This window comes from Sarcophilus harrisii, chromosome 3 (genome assembly GCF_902635505.1).
Source record: "Sarcophilus harrisii chromosome 3, mSarHar1.11, whole genome shotgun sequence".
Lineage (NCBI taxonomy): Eukaryota > Metazoa > Chordata > Mammalia > Dasyuromorphia > Dasyuridae > Sarcophilus > Sarcophilus harrisii.
The window spans coordinates 202,533,880-202,549,053 of record NC_045428.1 but is presented as its reverse complement, the minus strand read 5'-3'; the positions used below and the strand labels follow the sequence as shown (position 1 = coordinate 202,549,053).

Here is a 15,174-nt window from a genome sequence, read left to right as displayed (position 1 = left end):
ATTAGGGTTTAGTTAAGGTCTAGTGGCAGGTTTGTGGTACAGGAAGTCAAGCAAAGCTCCCCTGCAACCCCCTTGGATTCAGCACAAGGATACGGCAGTAAATGAGGTCTGGTAGCAGCACAAGTCCCCAATAAAGGCATTTATTGGCCCAGAGAGCTAGATTGATAAAAGAAGTTTATTATTGGGTTAGGAAGCAAGATTAAAACCTAGGCAAAGGTAGAGATAAGGAGGGGACGGACAGAGGGTCCAATGGACAGAGGGTCCTCACATGGCTAGCATGTTTGGAATCTCTGCAAAGAGAGGTTCCCAGCGTGGTCCTTTTATAATAGGAGACTTAGCTCAAGGGGCTTTTGGGTGTAGCTCCAAAGTTGGCTTAGATCCGGATGGGGCTGGGACAGGTCTGGATCTTCTATTGGAATTCAAGGGGACCAGTCAAAGGGTAATTACATTCACTAGAGGGCTTTGGGAATCAAAGATAGGAATCTTTCCCACATCATTTTCATTGTTGTTATCTCTCTTTTCCAAGGAAGCATGGGAAGAATACTTGAGTGGAAGGAAGTTTGTTGATCTGCTTTGTGTTCTTAAATAATTTATGATTTCTTTTTAGTTATTTCCCAGTAACCCCACATATATGTTCTATGTTGGATTTGCAGCAGCAATTTTCCCAACATAATATTCCAACTTCTTTTATGAATTTTTAATATTTGATGCCACAGAATATATGGTTTGCTTAGCTCTTTATTCAAATATGGCACATAGAACTTAAAGAAAACATTACTGAAAAAAGTCATCATTTTCATTAAAATTAAGACTAGCATGTTTTAGAAAAACATTTTTTTAATATAATACACTTTCTCTTATCAATGAAAAATTTCTGAAAACACTGAAGTAAATTGCCATCTGCTGGCCATGAAATGATTTGCAGTTACTTGAAAAACATCCAAACATATACTGTAATATTAAATAGTATTACTATAGTTCACAAAGCAGCCTAAAATCATTGAAGAAAATGTTTTCTCAGCCTTTGATATCATGTATATGCCAAGATGGATTTATTTTCAAACATAATTTTAATACCCAAAGCACTGCTTTTATCTATTTATTTTTAATACTGGTTGCATGTGGGATAAAAGGAAAAGCCCCATTCAAATGTAATTTACATATCTTAATTTAGGCTTTTAAAATTTCAGAGTTGGATTCCAGTTTGTTGTTTTGAAAAATACATAAAAATTATACATTATAAATATATAATATATTATATATACTGTTTATATAAAATTGTACTTAGTGTAGATTGGGGAGAAGGACTTTTGAATTATTCTTCCATTTGTTAGGCACGGCCTTATTCCTGACTGATTAGCTGAATATCTCCTAATGCAATCTAAAAAATATTTTGATCATGTATCAATTTTTAAATTTTGCTCACAAGCATTTTTATATGAAAAAGTATTTAGTGACTATATTTTTTCCCCATCACACTACTATTATAAAAAAAATACGGCTTTTCCTGTCTCTCTAAGTTTAGTGTTTTTCTCAGGCAGTGACAAAAGGGCTTTCCCCCATTTACAAATGTATATTTAAAAAGCACAGAAACCTGCTTGTGCACACTCTATAGAATTTCAATGCTTATAAGTGCAGTGATTAAAAAAAAACAAAAAAACAGTAAAAATTGTTCCTTTTGTTGTTGGTTTGTGAACATATCATATATGATTATCATACATAACCCATTACATAATATACAATCATCAAAACTGCAGACATATAAATACATTCAGCTACATCAAAGCAATAGATTTTTATCTTACACACAGCCATTGTGGGCACAATTGTTAAAATAGTTTCATTCCATTTTTTTTCTCCCTTAAATGCTTACTATGCAACTGAACTTTATTTGTAAATGGACATTTGGCAGTGCTATTAAAATCTTAAAGTGAAAAGAGTGTTGCCTTTAATAAAACATTTACATGAACTTTAATTGGTGTAAAAAGATTTAAGAATTCACCTGATGATCCAACAGCATCATTTTTTCTTTTTTCCTACTGGAGGGAAGAACGGACATTCATGGCAGTTTGTGTGTATGTGTATGTGTATTATTATTTTATTTTTTGAGGGGAAGATAGGAGGAGGGGTACTGGGAGCGGTCATACTAGAGTTTCAGGGAGGGCATCTGGATTATCAGCGGATAGGAGCTCCCAAATTTGCCATCGCTCCCTCTGCCAATCATGCCAGTCTGGATTTGCCAAGTTTTTACTGTTCTGATCACTGGCTTCGATGGAATAAGCATTGCCCAGTTTTTTCAGTGTGTCCTGATTCTCCTGACCACGATCCAGATTATCAGTGGAGACAGTCATTTGTCCTTCCTCCTTTGAGGCAATCTCTGAGCTTTCTTCTGGCCTCCGAAGTCTCCATAATGGTTTCTCTGAGGGCTGCTGAGATGGTGCTGAAACTTGCTTGCCCGGGCCTGGGTAGGGAGGCGGAGGCCTCTCTTCATTTCTGTTACTCTCCGCTACTCTCAGATACAGAGACTTGGCTCTGTTTTGCAGCCAGCTCATGTCCAAGTCACTCTCACTGAGGTCTTCTGCACTACTCAAAGTCAAGTACTGCTCGGACCTCGATTGTTCGGAGGAGCCCCGCCTGCTCCCCTGTATCTGGGGTGTGCTGCAAACTCGAGATACTGGAGCGTGGGGTTTGCACTCGGGGATGGTGGCTGTGGTCTGAGTCCTCCTGATCATCTGCTTCCCACTGTCCAGTTCTGCGGAACTACCCTGCCAGCGAGGGCAGTTCAGGGAGAGGTTCCCCTGGGAAAGGGAGCATCGCCCTGGACGAAGGAAGTTGCTTTCATAAATGTCTCCATAGGAGCCTTGAAGTCAGAATAGGAAGGGAAAAACATGGAAAAATGGTCACTTTCTTGGCAACGATACTAGTGGTTTGCCATTTCCTTCTCGAGCTCATTTTACCGATAAGGAAACTGAGGCAAACAGGATTAAGTGACTTGCCCAGAGTCAAACAGCCCCAAACCAAAGAATAAGATTCATATTTTTGATCATTATTTTTCATTAAAAGGCAGAAAGATGCCATAATACCTTCAATTCTGGGTTTATAGTTAAAAAACAAAAAACTTAGTATGGAAAACTACCTCAGATACTTAATAGCTATGTGATAGTTGGCAAGTCACTTCATCTCTCTCAGGCTATTTCCTCATCTGTAAAAAAGGCAAAACATTAGCCCCTACTTCACAGGCTTGTTATGATATCATGTGTCAAGTGCTTTGGCAATCCTAAAATAAGACACAAATACTGGTTATTATTGATCATTGATAATTATTCCTGCCAGTTTATCTTCCTGAATATCCCCATTGCACATAGTATATAGTACTCCTATGTGTTGTGAAGAACATAGGAAAAGACCATGTTCCTCTTATTTAAAGGAATTTTAATCAGGGAGACAGGCAAACTACTTTTTTTTTTCAGGTAACTTTATTATCAATGAAACCTGTTAGTCAGAAGCTAAAGGAAACAATTCAAGCCAGAAGATAATGAACAGAGCAGCAACAGTGTTTATTTTCCTACTTGCTTTCTCTCTGAAACTGAGGATGAAAGCATTTCTCTTGATTCTTAGCATAATGCTTTTGGAAGTAACCTGTCATCTCTGTGCCCCTATTTTTCTTGGGAAAGAGGGACTTTTCCCTTTCAAAGTAACATAGGCCAAAAGCACAAGGACAGTTTTTGAAATGCACATTTTCAGAGTCTGATAAGTGAAAAATGAGGTGAGAGGACCACAGTTCCAGAACCATTCCATATCAGCCAGATAAAATATCTTTTCAATTGATGGAGAGATGTCTAGTGGATAATGATAGCACAACACTAATATATTGGTAACAGCATGTTACCAATAATGATTTAAATGCCAGAGTGCACATTCAGATGTGGCAACTGTCAGTTGGTTTGACTTAATAGTTTTTCTTTGTTTCAAGAGAGAGTTCAGTGTCAGAGGTATAATGGGGGAGTGGGCCATTATATTTGGAAATGACTGTGATTTACAGCACTTAGAACAGTACTTAGCTATATAGCAGGTGATTAAAAACATGCTTGTTGACTTAAAAACAAAAGTCACCTCTCAAAAAACCCTCTTTGAATAAAACAATGACATCTCTGGTGGGTTTTTGTAATAGAGCGACATCTCCAATGCTGCCCTGGAATCCAAAAAAAGCTTCCAAAAGATGAAGACTTCTAGCATGCTGAATCAATCTTTGTAGGATGTGTGAAAAGTGAAAATTTGAGGTTGGATGATGATTTCTACCACTAGAGGGAGAATCTTTATGGTTGAGCTCACAAAGCCATTGAAGTAGGGAAGTCCTGTACCCATATGTCTTAAGAAACAACTTTTTGGATTACTATTGAATTCAGCTAGCCTGGAAGCAAAAAAACAACATCCCCTACCCCCACCCAAGGCAATCAATACATCCTGCAAGACTTGCCAAAATAGTGCTTTTAAGAGTAGTGTCATACCTGTCATTCCTGGACTTTTGGATCCACTTTTTAATGTTGAATGCCAGGTTCCCCAAATATTGAAGGGCTCCTCTGACACATCTAAGGAAGAGTTAATGAAATGTTATAATATGAAGTGATACAGCCAATTAATCAAAATCAGTCAATTAATCAGTATCTATTTATAAAAAACCTAAGTTAGACAAAGCACTAGGAACTATGAAAGATTCAAAGAAGTTTTAAGACATGGATCTTGCCTTCATGAAGCTGACAAAATTGGGGAAAACAAAACATCCTTACATGTACAAGTAACAATTTATGGCAGCATATGTAGGATGCCTATACTTTTTCAGTAAAAAAAAAAAAAAGTCAAGTGCCACACAAGTAGTACAAATATAAGTGCTATGAGATCAGTTTGTAGTTTTAAAAAATCAGTGACAGCTTGTTGTGTGTGTGTGTGTGTGTGTGTGTGTGTTTTAAATACCCCTCAGAAGAAATCCAAACATTTGAGAATTTGTTGTTTTTCAAAGAATCCAGAAACGGCCATATCCCAACTTTTATGACCAAAAAAAGAGGGGAAGATAAATCCTTCCAAACAAACACTGAAACATTTATATCCAAAATGTCAAGATCTTAGGAAATAACTCAACCCTACTGCATACAACTTCATTATGTAGTTAGGTGGCACAGTGAAGAGTATTGGACTTAGAGCCAGGAAGACCAGAATTTAAATTCTGCCTCAGATATTTGATCAGCTATGTGACTGTAGCTAACACTGATACTTTGCCATTTCACCTGCTACCAGTTGTTCCTTGCTATTAGGACCAGAACCCTTCCAGCTTTATCTAGACAGCTTCACTAGCCACTGAGATTTGAATCTCACTATGTGGAAGTTCTTTCTTTATTCTTTTTCTTTCTTGGATTTTTGTGACACTGCTTTATGATGGTGATGCTCTTTTTCCCTATCTAATTGATCCTTCTCAGTCTCTTCTAGCAGATTTTCATCCATGTCATATACTTGTACATATACATATATAAATATATTCTCTACAACTGCACTCTAGTCTCTTCTCTCTCCTTACATTATTTCCTGGTGCTTTCATTACTTTCCACAAATCCAAAGCTATAATCTCTGTATAGATGACCCCCAAACTTACATATCCAGCTCTAGTCCCTCTCTTGAGTTCCAGTTTTGCATCTCCAGCTACCTGTTGGTCAAATCTCTCTGGATGTTGTTCAGTTATTTTCAGTCACATCCAACTCTTCCTGACCCCATTTAGAGTTTTCCTGGCAAAGATACTGGAGTATTTTGCCATTTTCTTCTCCAGCTCATTTACAGATGAGGAAACCAAGACAAGCAGAATTAAGTGACTTGTTCAGGGTCACAGTTAGTAGTTTTGAACTCAGGAAGATGAATCGTTCTGACTCTAGGTCTTAACATTTTATCCCCACTGTGACATCTAGCTGCCTCCATAAATGTCCTACAAGCATCTCAAATTCAATATGTCTACTTATTCATGAAGCTTAGGACACATATACCTAATATGTAATGCTTTAGAGTAAGTAGACAATGACTACAGTAAAGACAAAGGAAGTTAGATAATATTGTAAGAAGTTGAAGGATACTTCCACAAAATGGTATTGCAGAAACTGGGCCACTTAAACCAAATAATTTAGAATTTATAAGGTCACTGTGAGGTAAGATAAAAGAGTAAACCATAGCATGTCTTAAATTAAGTTAGTATGCTTTCCGCAAGACTCCAGATATCTGAGTGCAGAATTTGTGGATTCTGAATAGGACAAATAAGATAATCAGAACATATATGAGAAAAGAGCCATTTGTGTCATAGATTAAGGGACTGATATGATTTTATAAAGCTTGCATTTTTTGACAATTAGACCATACCTTTTCCAGCCCATATTCCAGGAGAACTTTCCCTTGATTTAGACTGCAAGTGGCCAACCAACATATATTGTTCAGGCACCTTGTAAAGCTTCTCTGAACCCAAGGCAATGTCTTCCTGCATAGCCAGCAATGAACGTTCAGACAGCACTGGGGAGTTATTGTCATAAGGGGAGACGTCTCCGCTTGAGGCTTTGTTGGAGTCAGTAGATGAATGTCTCCCTTCTGTGGAAAAGGAACCTTCTGATCTCAGCAGGTGGGGGCTTCTGCCAGGACGAGAGCATGAGGTGTAATGTTAACAATCAATAATTCCAATTATCCTTGGGTACAGAAGCAATGTCAACAATGAGAAGGGAATACGCGAACAAAGGTGCTGAAACAAAAAGACCTTTTAAACGATGTCAACACTTTTCTATGAAGGAAATGAAATTGTTTCATGTAATAGTCAGCAGAGGGCAGTCCAACTCAACAGATGTTTCAACAAAATACCATCCAAGGAAGGGGAGAGACAGAATAATAAATGGATTCCTATATTATCTCGACCACTTTGCTGTGCATAAGTACTGATAAAGCCTCCCCCTGCCCCATTTCTAAAGGAAAGCCTTGGATATAATTCCCAGGAAAATTAATACTATATCCTGGAAAGTTATTAGTTCTTTGCTTCCCCCCCCACAAATAATGATTTTTAAATCCATATTAAATCTCATTCATTTAGAATAATGTATATGCATCACATTCTACTTATCACATTCTAAGCTTTGTGTGGGGAAAATATGTAGTGTATGTGCACTTTTTGACAGCAACACCATCAAGAGTCCAGCTCTCTGTTCCATTTTGTATATTTATTTGAAACATGTTTCTTGAGATGACTGCTTTTCATAAGCTTTGTAACACATACTATTAGCACATGTCTGAAATATAAGTCCATATATCTATTATGGAAATGTGGCACAAACAACACTGAGAAAATGTAAGCGGGACAAAAAAAAACCCCACAACAAAACAACAACAAAAAAACCCCCAAAACTTCCAGAACATCAAGGGAAATCTTACCTTGAATAATCTCTTATTTTCTACCCTCCTCAATACAGTATCCCTGATAACATCTTAAAGGGAAATTATCACAGGTTGATAAGTGCAAAAATAACCCTGATCCTCCCCATCCTTCATTCCCCTTGGTCATTCTTTGAATTTTTTGGGTCTGATTTTCAAAACTTTTTTTATTATGAAAAAAGAAAGGTAAATACTTGTAAGCCAGCATGTTCTAGCAATACTGAATCACCCAGAATAAAGCAAGATGAAGGAAAACAGCTCTGGCAAGAAGACCTTTCAAGGTCAACAAGGTCAACTTGCCAGCAGTTTTTATTAACCATAATAAAAATATGTGGGTTGCTTTTTTCCTTCTGTAATTTAAGTATTTTTTAAAGATAATTCACCCATCCCTGAAATTTTGAGGAACTCAGAAATGTTCTACTAAAAGGGCATTTATTGCCCACCCAGAAATCATAAATTCCACCTCCTCCTTCTCCCTCCATCTTTGATAACTGATGTCAGATGATTTATGTAGCAAAGAACCACAGGAAAATTCTAAGTTATTTTCCAGATCTTGGAAGAGTGTGAGAAAAGAAAGAAACTTAAGATTCTTTTCTGAAAATGGAAAAGCAAGCAAACAAAAAGCAAACCCCAAGATTTTTATTTAAGTAGCAACCAATGGCTCTGTTGCTTTCTTTCATTTGCACAATTGATTATCATGTCCTGAAGTGAGAAAGTATTGAGAAGGAATGCGTCTAATTACTGAAAAGTCCAATGCCTACCCAGTTATATCCAATAAGCAAGTAAGAAATGCAAAATATTGCTAGAAAAAAAAGACTATACTGGAATCAGGAAACCTGGGTTTGAGTTACAGCTATATGATTTAGGCTGAGTAATTTAGCTTCTCACTTGGTTTTGGTGAGGATCAAATGAAATCTAAGCTAGGTAATACAATGGATAGGGTACTGGGCCCTGAGTCAGAAATAGCTTGAGTTCAAATATGACCTCAGACCCTTAGTAGCTATGTGCCCTGGGGAAATCATTTAACCCCATTTACTTCAGTTTCCTTATCTGTAAAATGAGTTGAAGAAAAAAATGATAAATCACTCCAAATCTTTGCCAAGAAAACCCCATATAGGATCAACAAGAGTTTTATTTGACTGAGTAACAGTGATTCCAAAGTATTTTGTAAATTAAAAAGACCCAATAAATGTAAGATTTTTTTACACTTTTATAATGTTTTGTGCACACTTCTTGGAATATTTTGTCCAGTAGACATTTCTGCTAACATATTATTATTCTTTCAGTCCATCTTTCAGACCTAGAAAAAGCTCATTCCTTAAGTTCTGTAAGGCATACTGATTCAGTCATGCTTTGTGTATATATCACAGAATATGGACTTCAAGTGCTTGAGGAGCTAGGGTAGCACAATGAGAAAAGCACTGACCCTGGGGCATCTGGGTTCAAATCCTGCCTCTGATGCTTACTATCTGTAGACTGTGGATAAGCAACTCAACATCCCTTAGCCTTACTTTCCTTATTTGTAATATATGAGCCTAGGTTTTACAAATTTGTTTTTTCCTCAATATTTTGATACCTATATTTCAATATAATTTGTTTTCCTTTTCCTTGTTATTATATGTATTGTATTTTATGCACTAAAAATTATTCTGAGGTGAGGTCTTTAGGGTTCTTCAGATTTCCAGTGGGGTCAATGACATAAAAATGGTTAAGAACCCATTCACTAGATAATAATCTGGCATCTCTACCAGCTGTTCCATTAACTTATAATCATTCTTTGCTATAATTCATACTGTTGGAAAGAAAGTTGGAAAAGAGCTTCTTAACCCCAAAGCACAGCTACCACTGAAGCTTTTACCCTTTCCTAACCTACCCATTTTAAAAAATCATTAACCACCTTTTAAATGAGTGATTAAAACTTGACCTTCAGGCCATGGATAAAGCACCAAGAATCCTAAGCTAAAATGTACTACCTGTTTTCCTTTTAGCAAAGCTGCTTTTACTCCTCTTGTTCTCGCAGAGAAAGCTATCACTGATTACCTGGGACTCCAATTCTAGCAGCTGGTGGTGGCCATATTCAGACATCTCATTCAAGAAGAAGATGAGGGTGATCATTATTAAAGAATTAGCATTCACAGTGGGGTTGACACTGGCCAGTTTTCCACCATAACTGAGTGGTGGTGATGGCCCCATCTGGATCTGCTAGCCCCAGATAAGTGCAAATAGCACATCTTCAGAATTGGTCAGATTATTCGAATTCACATCATATTTCCATTGGATTAATTGCCACATTTTATGTAATTATAATGTCAATCAACATAAATCTTATTATATGCAACTACTTTAAGGGACTTACTATTCTCACTAATTGGGATCTTACTATAACAGATAGTCATATAAAAACAAAGGCATAGAGTTGCTGACACTATTTTCATAGCCTAAAAACCTAGGTCAAACTACCAGGTATGTTTTGTCCACAGGCAGTTGTGGAGATGAAGGCAATGTAGACTCCCATGGAAAAATCAGCTTTGTGAAATCAGTTTATGTGAATTGCCTTTGCAGCCCTTCTACTATTTTTGTTCTACTGTTCCTGGCCTGAGGGATGAACTTCTCAGAATAAAGGGCTGAAAACTGTGTCTCTATGATATATCACAGTCAAATGTGTGCAACTATTTTAGTAAATTACATTGGTCACCAATGTAGTTTACTGGGAGAGGGGAACCAATGTTATATTTGGTAAAGGTTAGCTTTTAGTAAGGCTTTGCTCTGAGGTTTCACTGAATTCCTATATATCTAGATAATCATATTATTAAGTTGTTTCAGTCCATTTGGGATTTTTAGCTCCATTTGGGATGGTCTTGGCAAAGATACTAGAGCGCTTTGCCATTTCCTTTTCCAGTTTATTTTACAGATGAGGAAACTGAGGCAAGTAGCACTGAGTGACTTGCCCAAGATCACAAAACTTACAGGCCAGGTTTGAACTCGGGAAGATGAGTCTTCCTGACTCCAGACCTGGTACTCTGTCCATATGACTTGTAGCTGCCCAAATATGATAGTAACTAACATTTATATGGTATTTACTATGTTTCAGGTATTGGGCTAAGCACTTCACAATTATTATTTCATTTGATCTTCATGATAACCTGGGAGACAGGTTCTATTATTATCCTCAGTTTACATATGAGGAAGTGACTTGCCCAGTCATGTGGTTAGTAAATGTTGGAGGCTAGATTTGACCTCAGATCTTTGTGACTCCGGGCCACTCTATCCACTGTGCCCCTTTGCTGCTGTTACTCTGATCATCATCATGCCCTGCATGATACTGTATTACCCTTCAGAAAAATGTAAGCTTCTTAAAGACTTTTTATGTTTAATCTTTGTATCCCCAACATCTGGCACAAGATTTTGCATATAGTAGATATTTAACTAGATTGGTCTCAATTTTGAAACTTCAAATAGATAATTTTTCTTTAAGTTAAGAACTCACCCCAAAACCCTCAGCAAAAAAAACAAAACAAAACAAAAAAAAAAAAAACTCACTTAACTTTAAAAAGTGCTTTCATATTTATGATCTTACCTTCTCTGCTCAGCTATCTATTATGAGATAAATATGGTAAGACATTATTATCTCTGTGATGACTGTAAAGTTCTAGAGTTTTGGATAATTAGCCATTTTATTAATGATACCAGCATTTTAGCAGATGAGAAAAAATGAGGCACGGATGGTAATATAACTTGCCCGAGGTGGTGTTCAATGTAAATGTCTATTCTATTGATTCAAGAAAAAGAATTTCACTAACCTCAGGGATTCTATATAAAAAACAAACAAACAGTTTGTTATAAAGGAAAGAGCATGGACTAGAGGTCATAAGATCTATTAATCCCAGTTCAACTTCTTACTATGGGACTTTGGGCAAATCATTTTATTTTGGGAGGATTTTGAGTAGGATTTTGAATGTGATGATTTCTATGGTATCTTCTAGTTCTAAACTAGGATTCTATAAAAATGCCAACAATTCAAATGTAGAGTAATTCTTTATTTTTTTAACTGCCTGGAAAAAAGGCAGAATTTTTTTAAAAATTGCTTTTACAAATTCGGCAGATATGGAGGAACACAAATCTTATATGGCTAAAATATGGAAAGCAATAAGAAGAGATGGGGAAAGAAACCCTTGAGTCTAAAACCCATGAAACAACAACAAAAATGAACAAGCCAAGAAGTTGATTAAAAACACAGATGAACTGGCTGACCCAAAGTAAAGGAATATTAGCAGTCCTCAGGACAATTTAGCATTAAGAGTCAGCTCAGCCGTATTCTTGAACAAGTCCTTATTATCTCCATGCAGGAGGCAGGTAGAGCATAGATTTGAAGCCTGGAAAACCTGAGTTCAAATCCAACCTCAGACACTTACTAGCTGTGAGACCTTGAGAAAATCGCTTAAGCCTGTTTGCCTCAGTTTCTTCATCTGTAAAATGAGCTGAAGGAAATGATAAACCTCTCTAGCATCTCTGCCAAGAAAAACCCAAATGGGGTCATGAAGAGTTGGAAATTATCAAAATGACTCAACAACAATAACATGTCCATGCAGACTCCCAAACCAAATCCAAGCAGTGCTCTCTAATCATAGAATGTTCATGAATCCATCTAGGAAAAGATATTTTGTAATATTCCAATAGAGACCCTCTGCCCAAATTAGGAAACCTTGAGGATGTGAGAAAATAGTACTCGTTTTGGAGATGGCTGGAAGATCAAATTAACATGACTGCCTGGCTTCTCTCTTCAGAAGCAAAACTGTCCCTGAGAAGTCCAATTTGACTTGAGTCTCAGGGAGTAACAGGAAATGACTTCCACGTTGCAGTCTAAGAGGACCATGAATAGCACTGTCATAGTCCCTATACTTTTTGTTTTTTAAAGAGGAAACATTTTTAGGTATCAGGGTTTTTGCTAAAGGAAAAGGGAGCCTTACTTTCTTTAATTTGACTCTCTCTGGGATGGATTCATATATGTTCAGACTAAACACTTCTTTGGTGGGATGAGCTACTCTTGGATTTTTTTCTTATTTATTTATTTTTTTTTGGTTTGCTACCACAGAAGGAAGATAGGTTGCCAAATACATTAGAACCAAGACCGCTATGGCATCCCCATTTGCAGTCTCAGCTAACTGAATCAAGACTGAATGAGCATGGAGACCAAATAACACGCTCACCCTTAGCGTGGTCCCTCCAGGTCAGGGTGTAAACACACTGGCTGAGTACTGTGGGCAAACTTGCACTGCAGCGGGGAGTACAGTACTTGTTCTGTGAATAAATGGAAAACCTCTGTTCAATTCCCCATGGGCTGCCAATAAAACACCATGCTGACCTTCCCCAAAAATAAATACCCAAAGAATATTTTAAAATGTGTGGCTTATACATAGCTTAATAATTTAATTGATAAACTCACTTTTTTGGAACCTAAATTAAATGGACATAATCATGACTCTGAAGCTCTTAATTGTACTGTGGAAAGAATGCAATGCCCACCATAGAAGCTTTGAATTTATTGAGTATTTTAAGTAAATTTCAACTTAATTATTGTACAATTCTGTATAAACATCCCTTTGTGCAATGTCCCCAGGAAATGTCTCCCCCGAAAGAGAGAAACATCTTTAGTTCTTTTACCAGCCTATGGATGATGACTCAAGTTAAGAGACAATGAACCTTCCTGTACTAATTGGCAATAGAGTCAGACCTGGCAGCTTAGTTAGTCAAGGTTTTTAATTTAGTTACATCCCTGACGTCTTATAAATCAGAAGGCTCTGAATCTATGTCAGGTAAATGGAAAATGCTATTGATTTAATTTATTTTTTATAGGATACATATTAAAATGGTATTTTTTTCTTAAATCTTTTTAAAAATCCTCCAAATTACTCTTTTGCATTCAACTTTTCTTTTACTATTTACATTTTGAACTTACTTTTCAGATACCTGTTTTTTTAATGCTTTTCGCAAAATGGACATTCATACCCTATGAAATCTGTCAGTATAGACATTTTTATTCCATATTACTCCCACAAGTGTTTTTGTTTTATATTTAAAGCAAATCTTACACTAAAATTTTCTCCAAAGGAAAGGCTTTTTTGATTCAAAACTTCATTTTTACGGAGTTGATGACACATATAATGGGAATAATGATCCATCAAAGTTGCCTTGTCCTTAAGAAGTGGTACAAAATATATCAGCCAAAATATATGCAATTAGAAAAGTAGGTGAGGCAGTCATATATTGAGAGCAAGGATAATAAAAAGCAGCTCAAGTACTGCTTTGATGTATCTGACATGTAAAAATACTTAAAGGAAAGCCTTCTGTACTTGGATTTATAAAAGCATAGGGCCAAGAATCACAGAAGATGAAAAGGTCATACAGATAAATTTCAAAAACTGATAGAGCTAGTACCCATGGTAATGAAATCACAGATCCATCAAAGTGAGTCTTTACTCTCTGAGAATCTAGAATGTGATGGCTAGTAAAATACACCAACTATTAAATTCAAAGAAACTCTCTGCAGTATCCTGCAATACTTCAAAGACTCATGATTTCATCACCATAGATACTTTCCTCTACCTTTGAGAATAGTCTTTATTAGTTGCTGTGACCAAAAAACAAAACAAAAACTATCATCTTATAGACAACTCTGTTCATGTACCTCTATTGGACAACAAACAAAATGTCCCCAGGATCACATCTGAAGCCCCCAAGCTATAATAAGGCATCAGAGTAAAAATTTAATAGATGCACAGTATGTTAAGATGATAAAATCATACTTTTATTCTTTCAAAATTTCCTGTCATCTTTGTGATATAACATTATTTAGTAATGAGAGAAGATAAATTCTAGTAACAACTTCAGAAACCTCTCTCTCCCTCCCTTTCCCTTCCCTCTCTCCCATCTTTCTGTATTTCTATCTGACTTTTTTTCTCAATAATTAACTGGCAACAGCCATAGTAAGTAGCATCCAAATGTTTAAGTTCTTTTTCTTTCATCTAAGTTCTTATATAAAAAAAGCTTGATTGGATCTTAAGAAAGTACCAAATTTGAGAATCAGAATATTAGATAAATTGTTGGTAAGCATGATTATTAAGGACCATGGCTAAGCGAAGGGGCAGGTCAATTCTCCTAAAGCCTCCACAGTTGTGAATCATTAACACTTGAAGGAGTTACAAAACAACCTTCACAAATGTTCCTTATGGAATGGGAATGAAATAAATTGGAGGCAAGAGGGAAGAGGAGGAGGTCAGAGAACAGCAATTGACTCTCAGTCCTCTTATATCATCATCATCATCATCAATCTCTCACATGAAGAGATCCATTCTACAGGTCTGAGTTAGACCTCCAGCAGCCACTGGCAGCTGGTTCCTGTATCACAACACATGATAATATTCTAAACATTCTAAATGACATTTTTAACATTGTTAGTGTGTGGTTTTATATAATACATGTATATATACATAATTTATAAAGCAGATAATTATTTTAGAAGAAATATTATATATATGTGTATGTATATATATATATATATATATATATATTTATTTTTTTTTTTTTTTTTTCTGAGGCAATTGGGGTTAAGTAACTTGCCCAGAGTCACACTGCTAGGAAGTGTTAAGTGTCAGAGATTAGATTTGAACTCGGTTCCTCCTGACTTCAGGGCTGGTGCTCTATCCACTTCACCATTTTTTATTTATATTATAT

At 36.4% G+C, this 15,174-nt stretch overlaps 1 protein-coding gene across 3 annotated transcripts in view; it reads right to left on the bottom strand.

Moving 5' to 3' along the window:
- Nucleotides 1-720: 720 nt before the first annotated feature.
- ARHGAP6 (Rho GTPase activating protein 6) overlaps nucleotides 721-15,174 on the bottom strand; it is a 580,691-nt gene continuing 566,237 nt past the window's right edge. For all 3 annotated transcript variants that reach the window (XM_003765584.4, XM_023500347.2, XM_031959003.1), the window contains exons 11-13: nucleotides 6,394-6,656; nucleotides 4,509-4,589; nucleotides 721-2,860 (exon numbers count right to left, since the gene is read on the bottom strand). In XM_003765584.4, coding sequence (XP_003765632.1) covers nucleotides 2,142-2,860; nucleotides 4,509-4,589; nucleotides 6,394-6,656 — 1,063 coding nt within the window. In that variant the 3' untranslated portion in view covers nucleotides 721-2,141. The remainder of the gene's footprint in view (nucleotides 2,861-4,508; nucleotides 4,590-6,393; nucleotides 6,657-15,174) is intronic.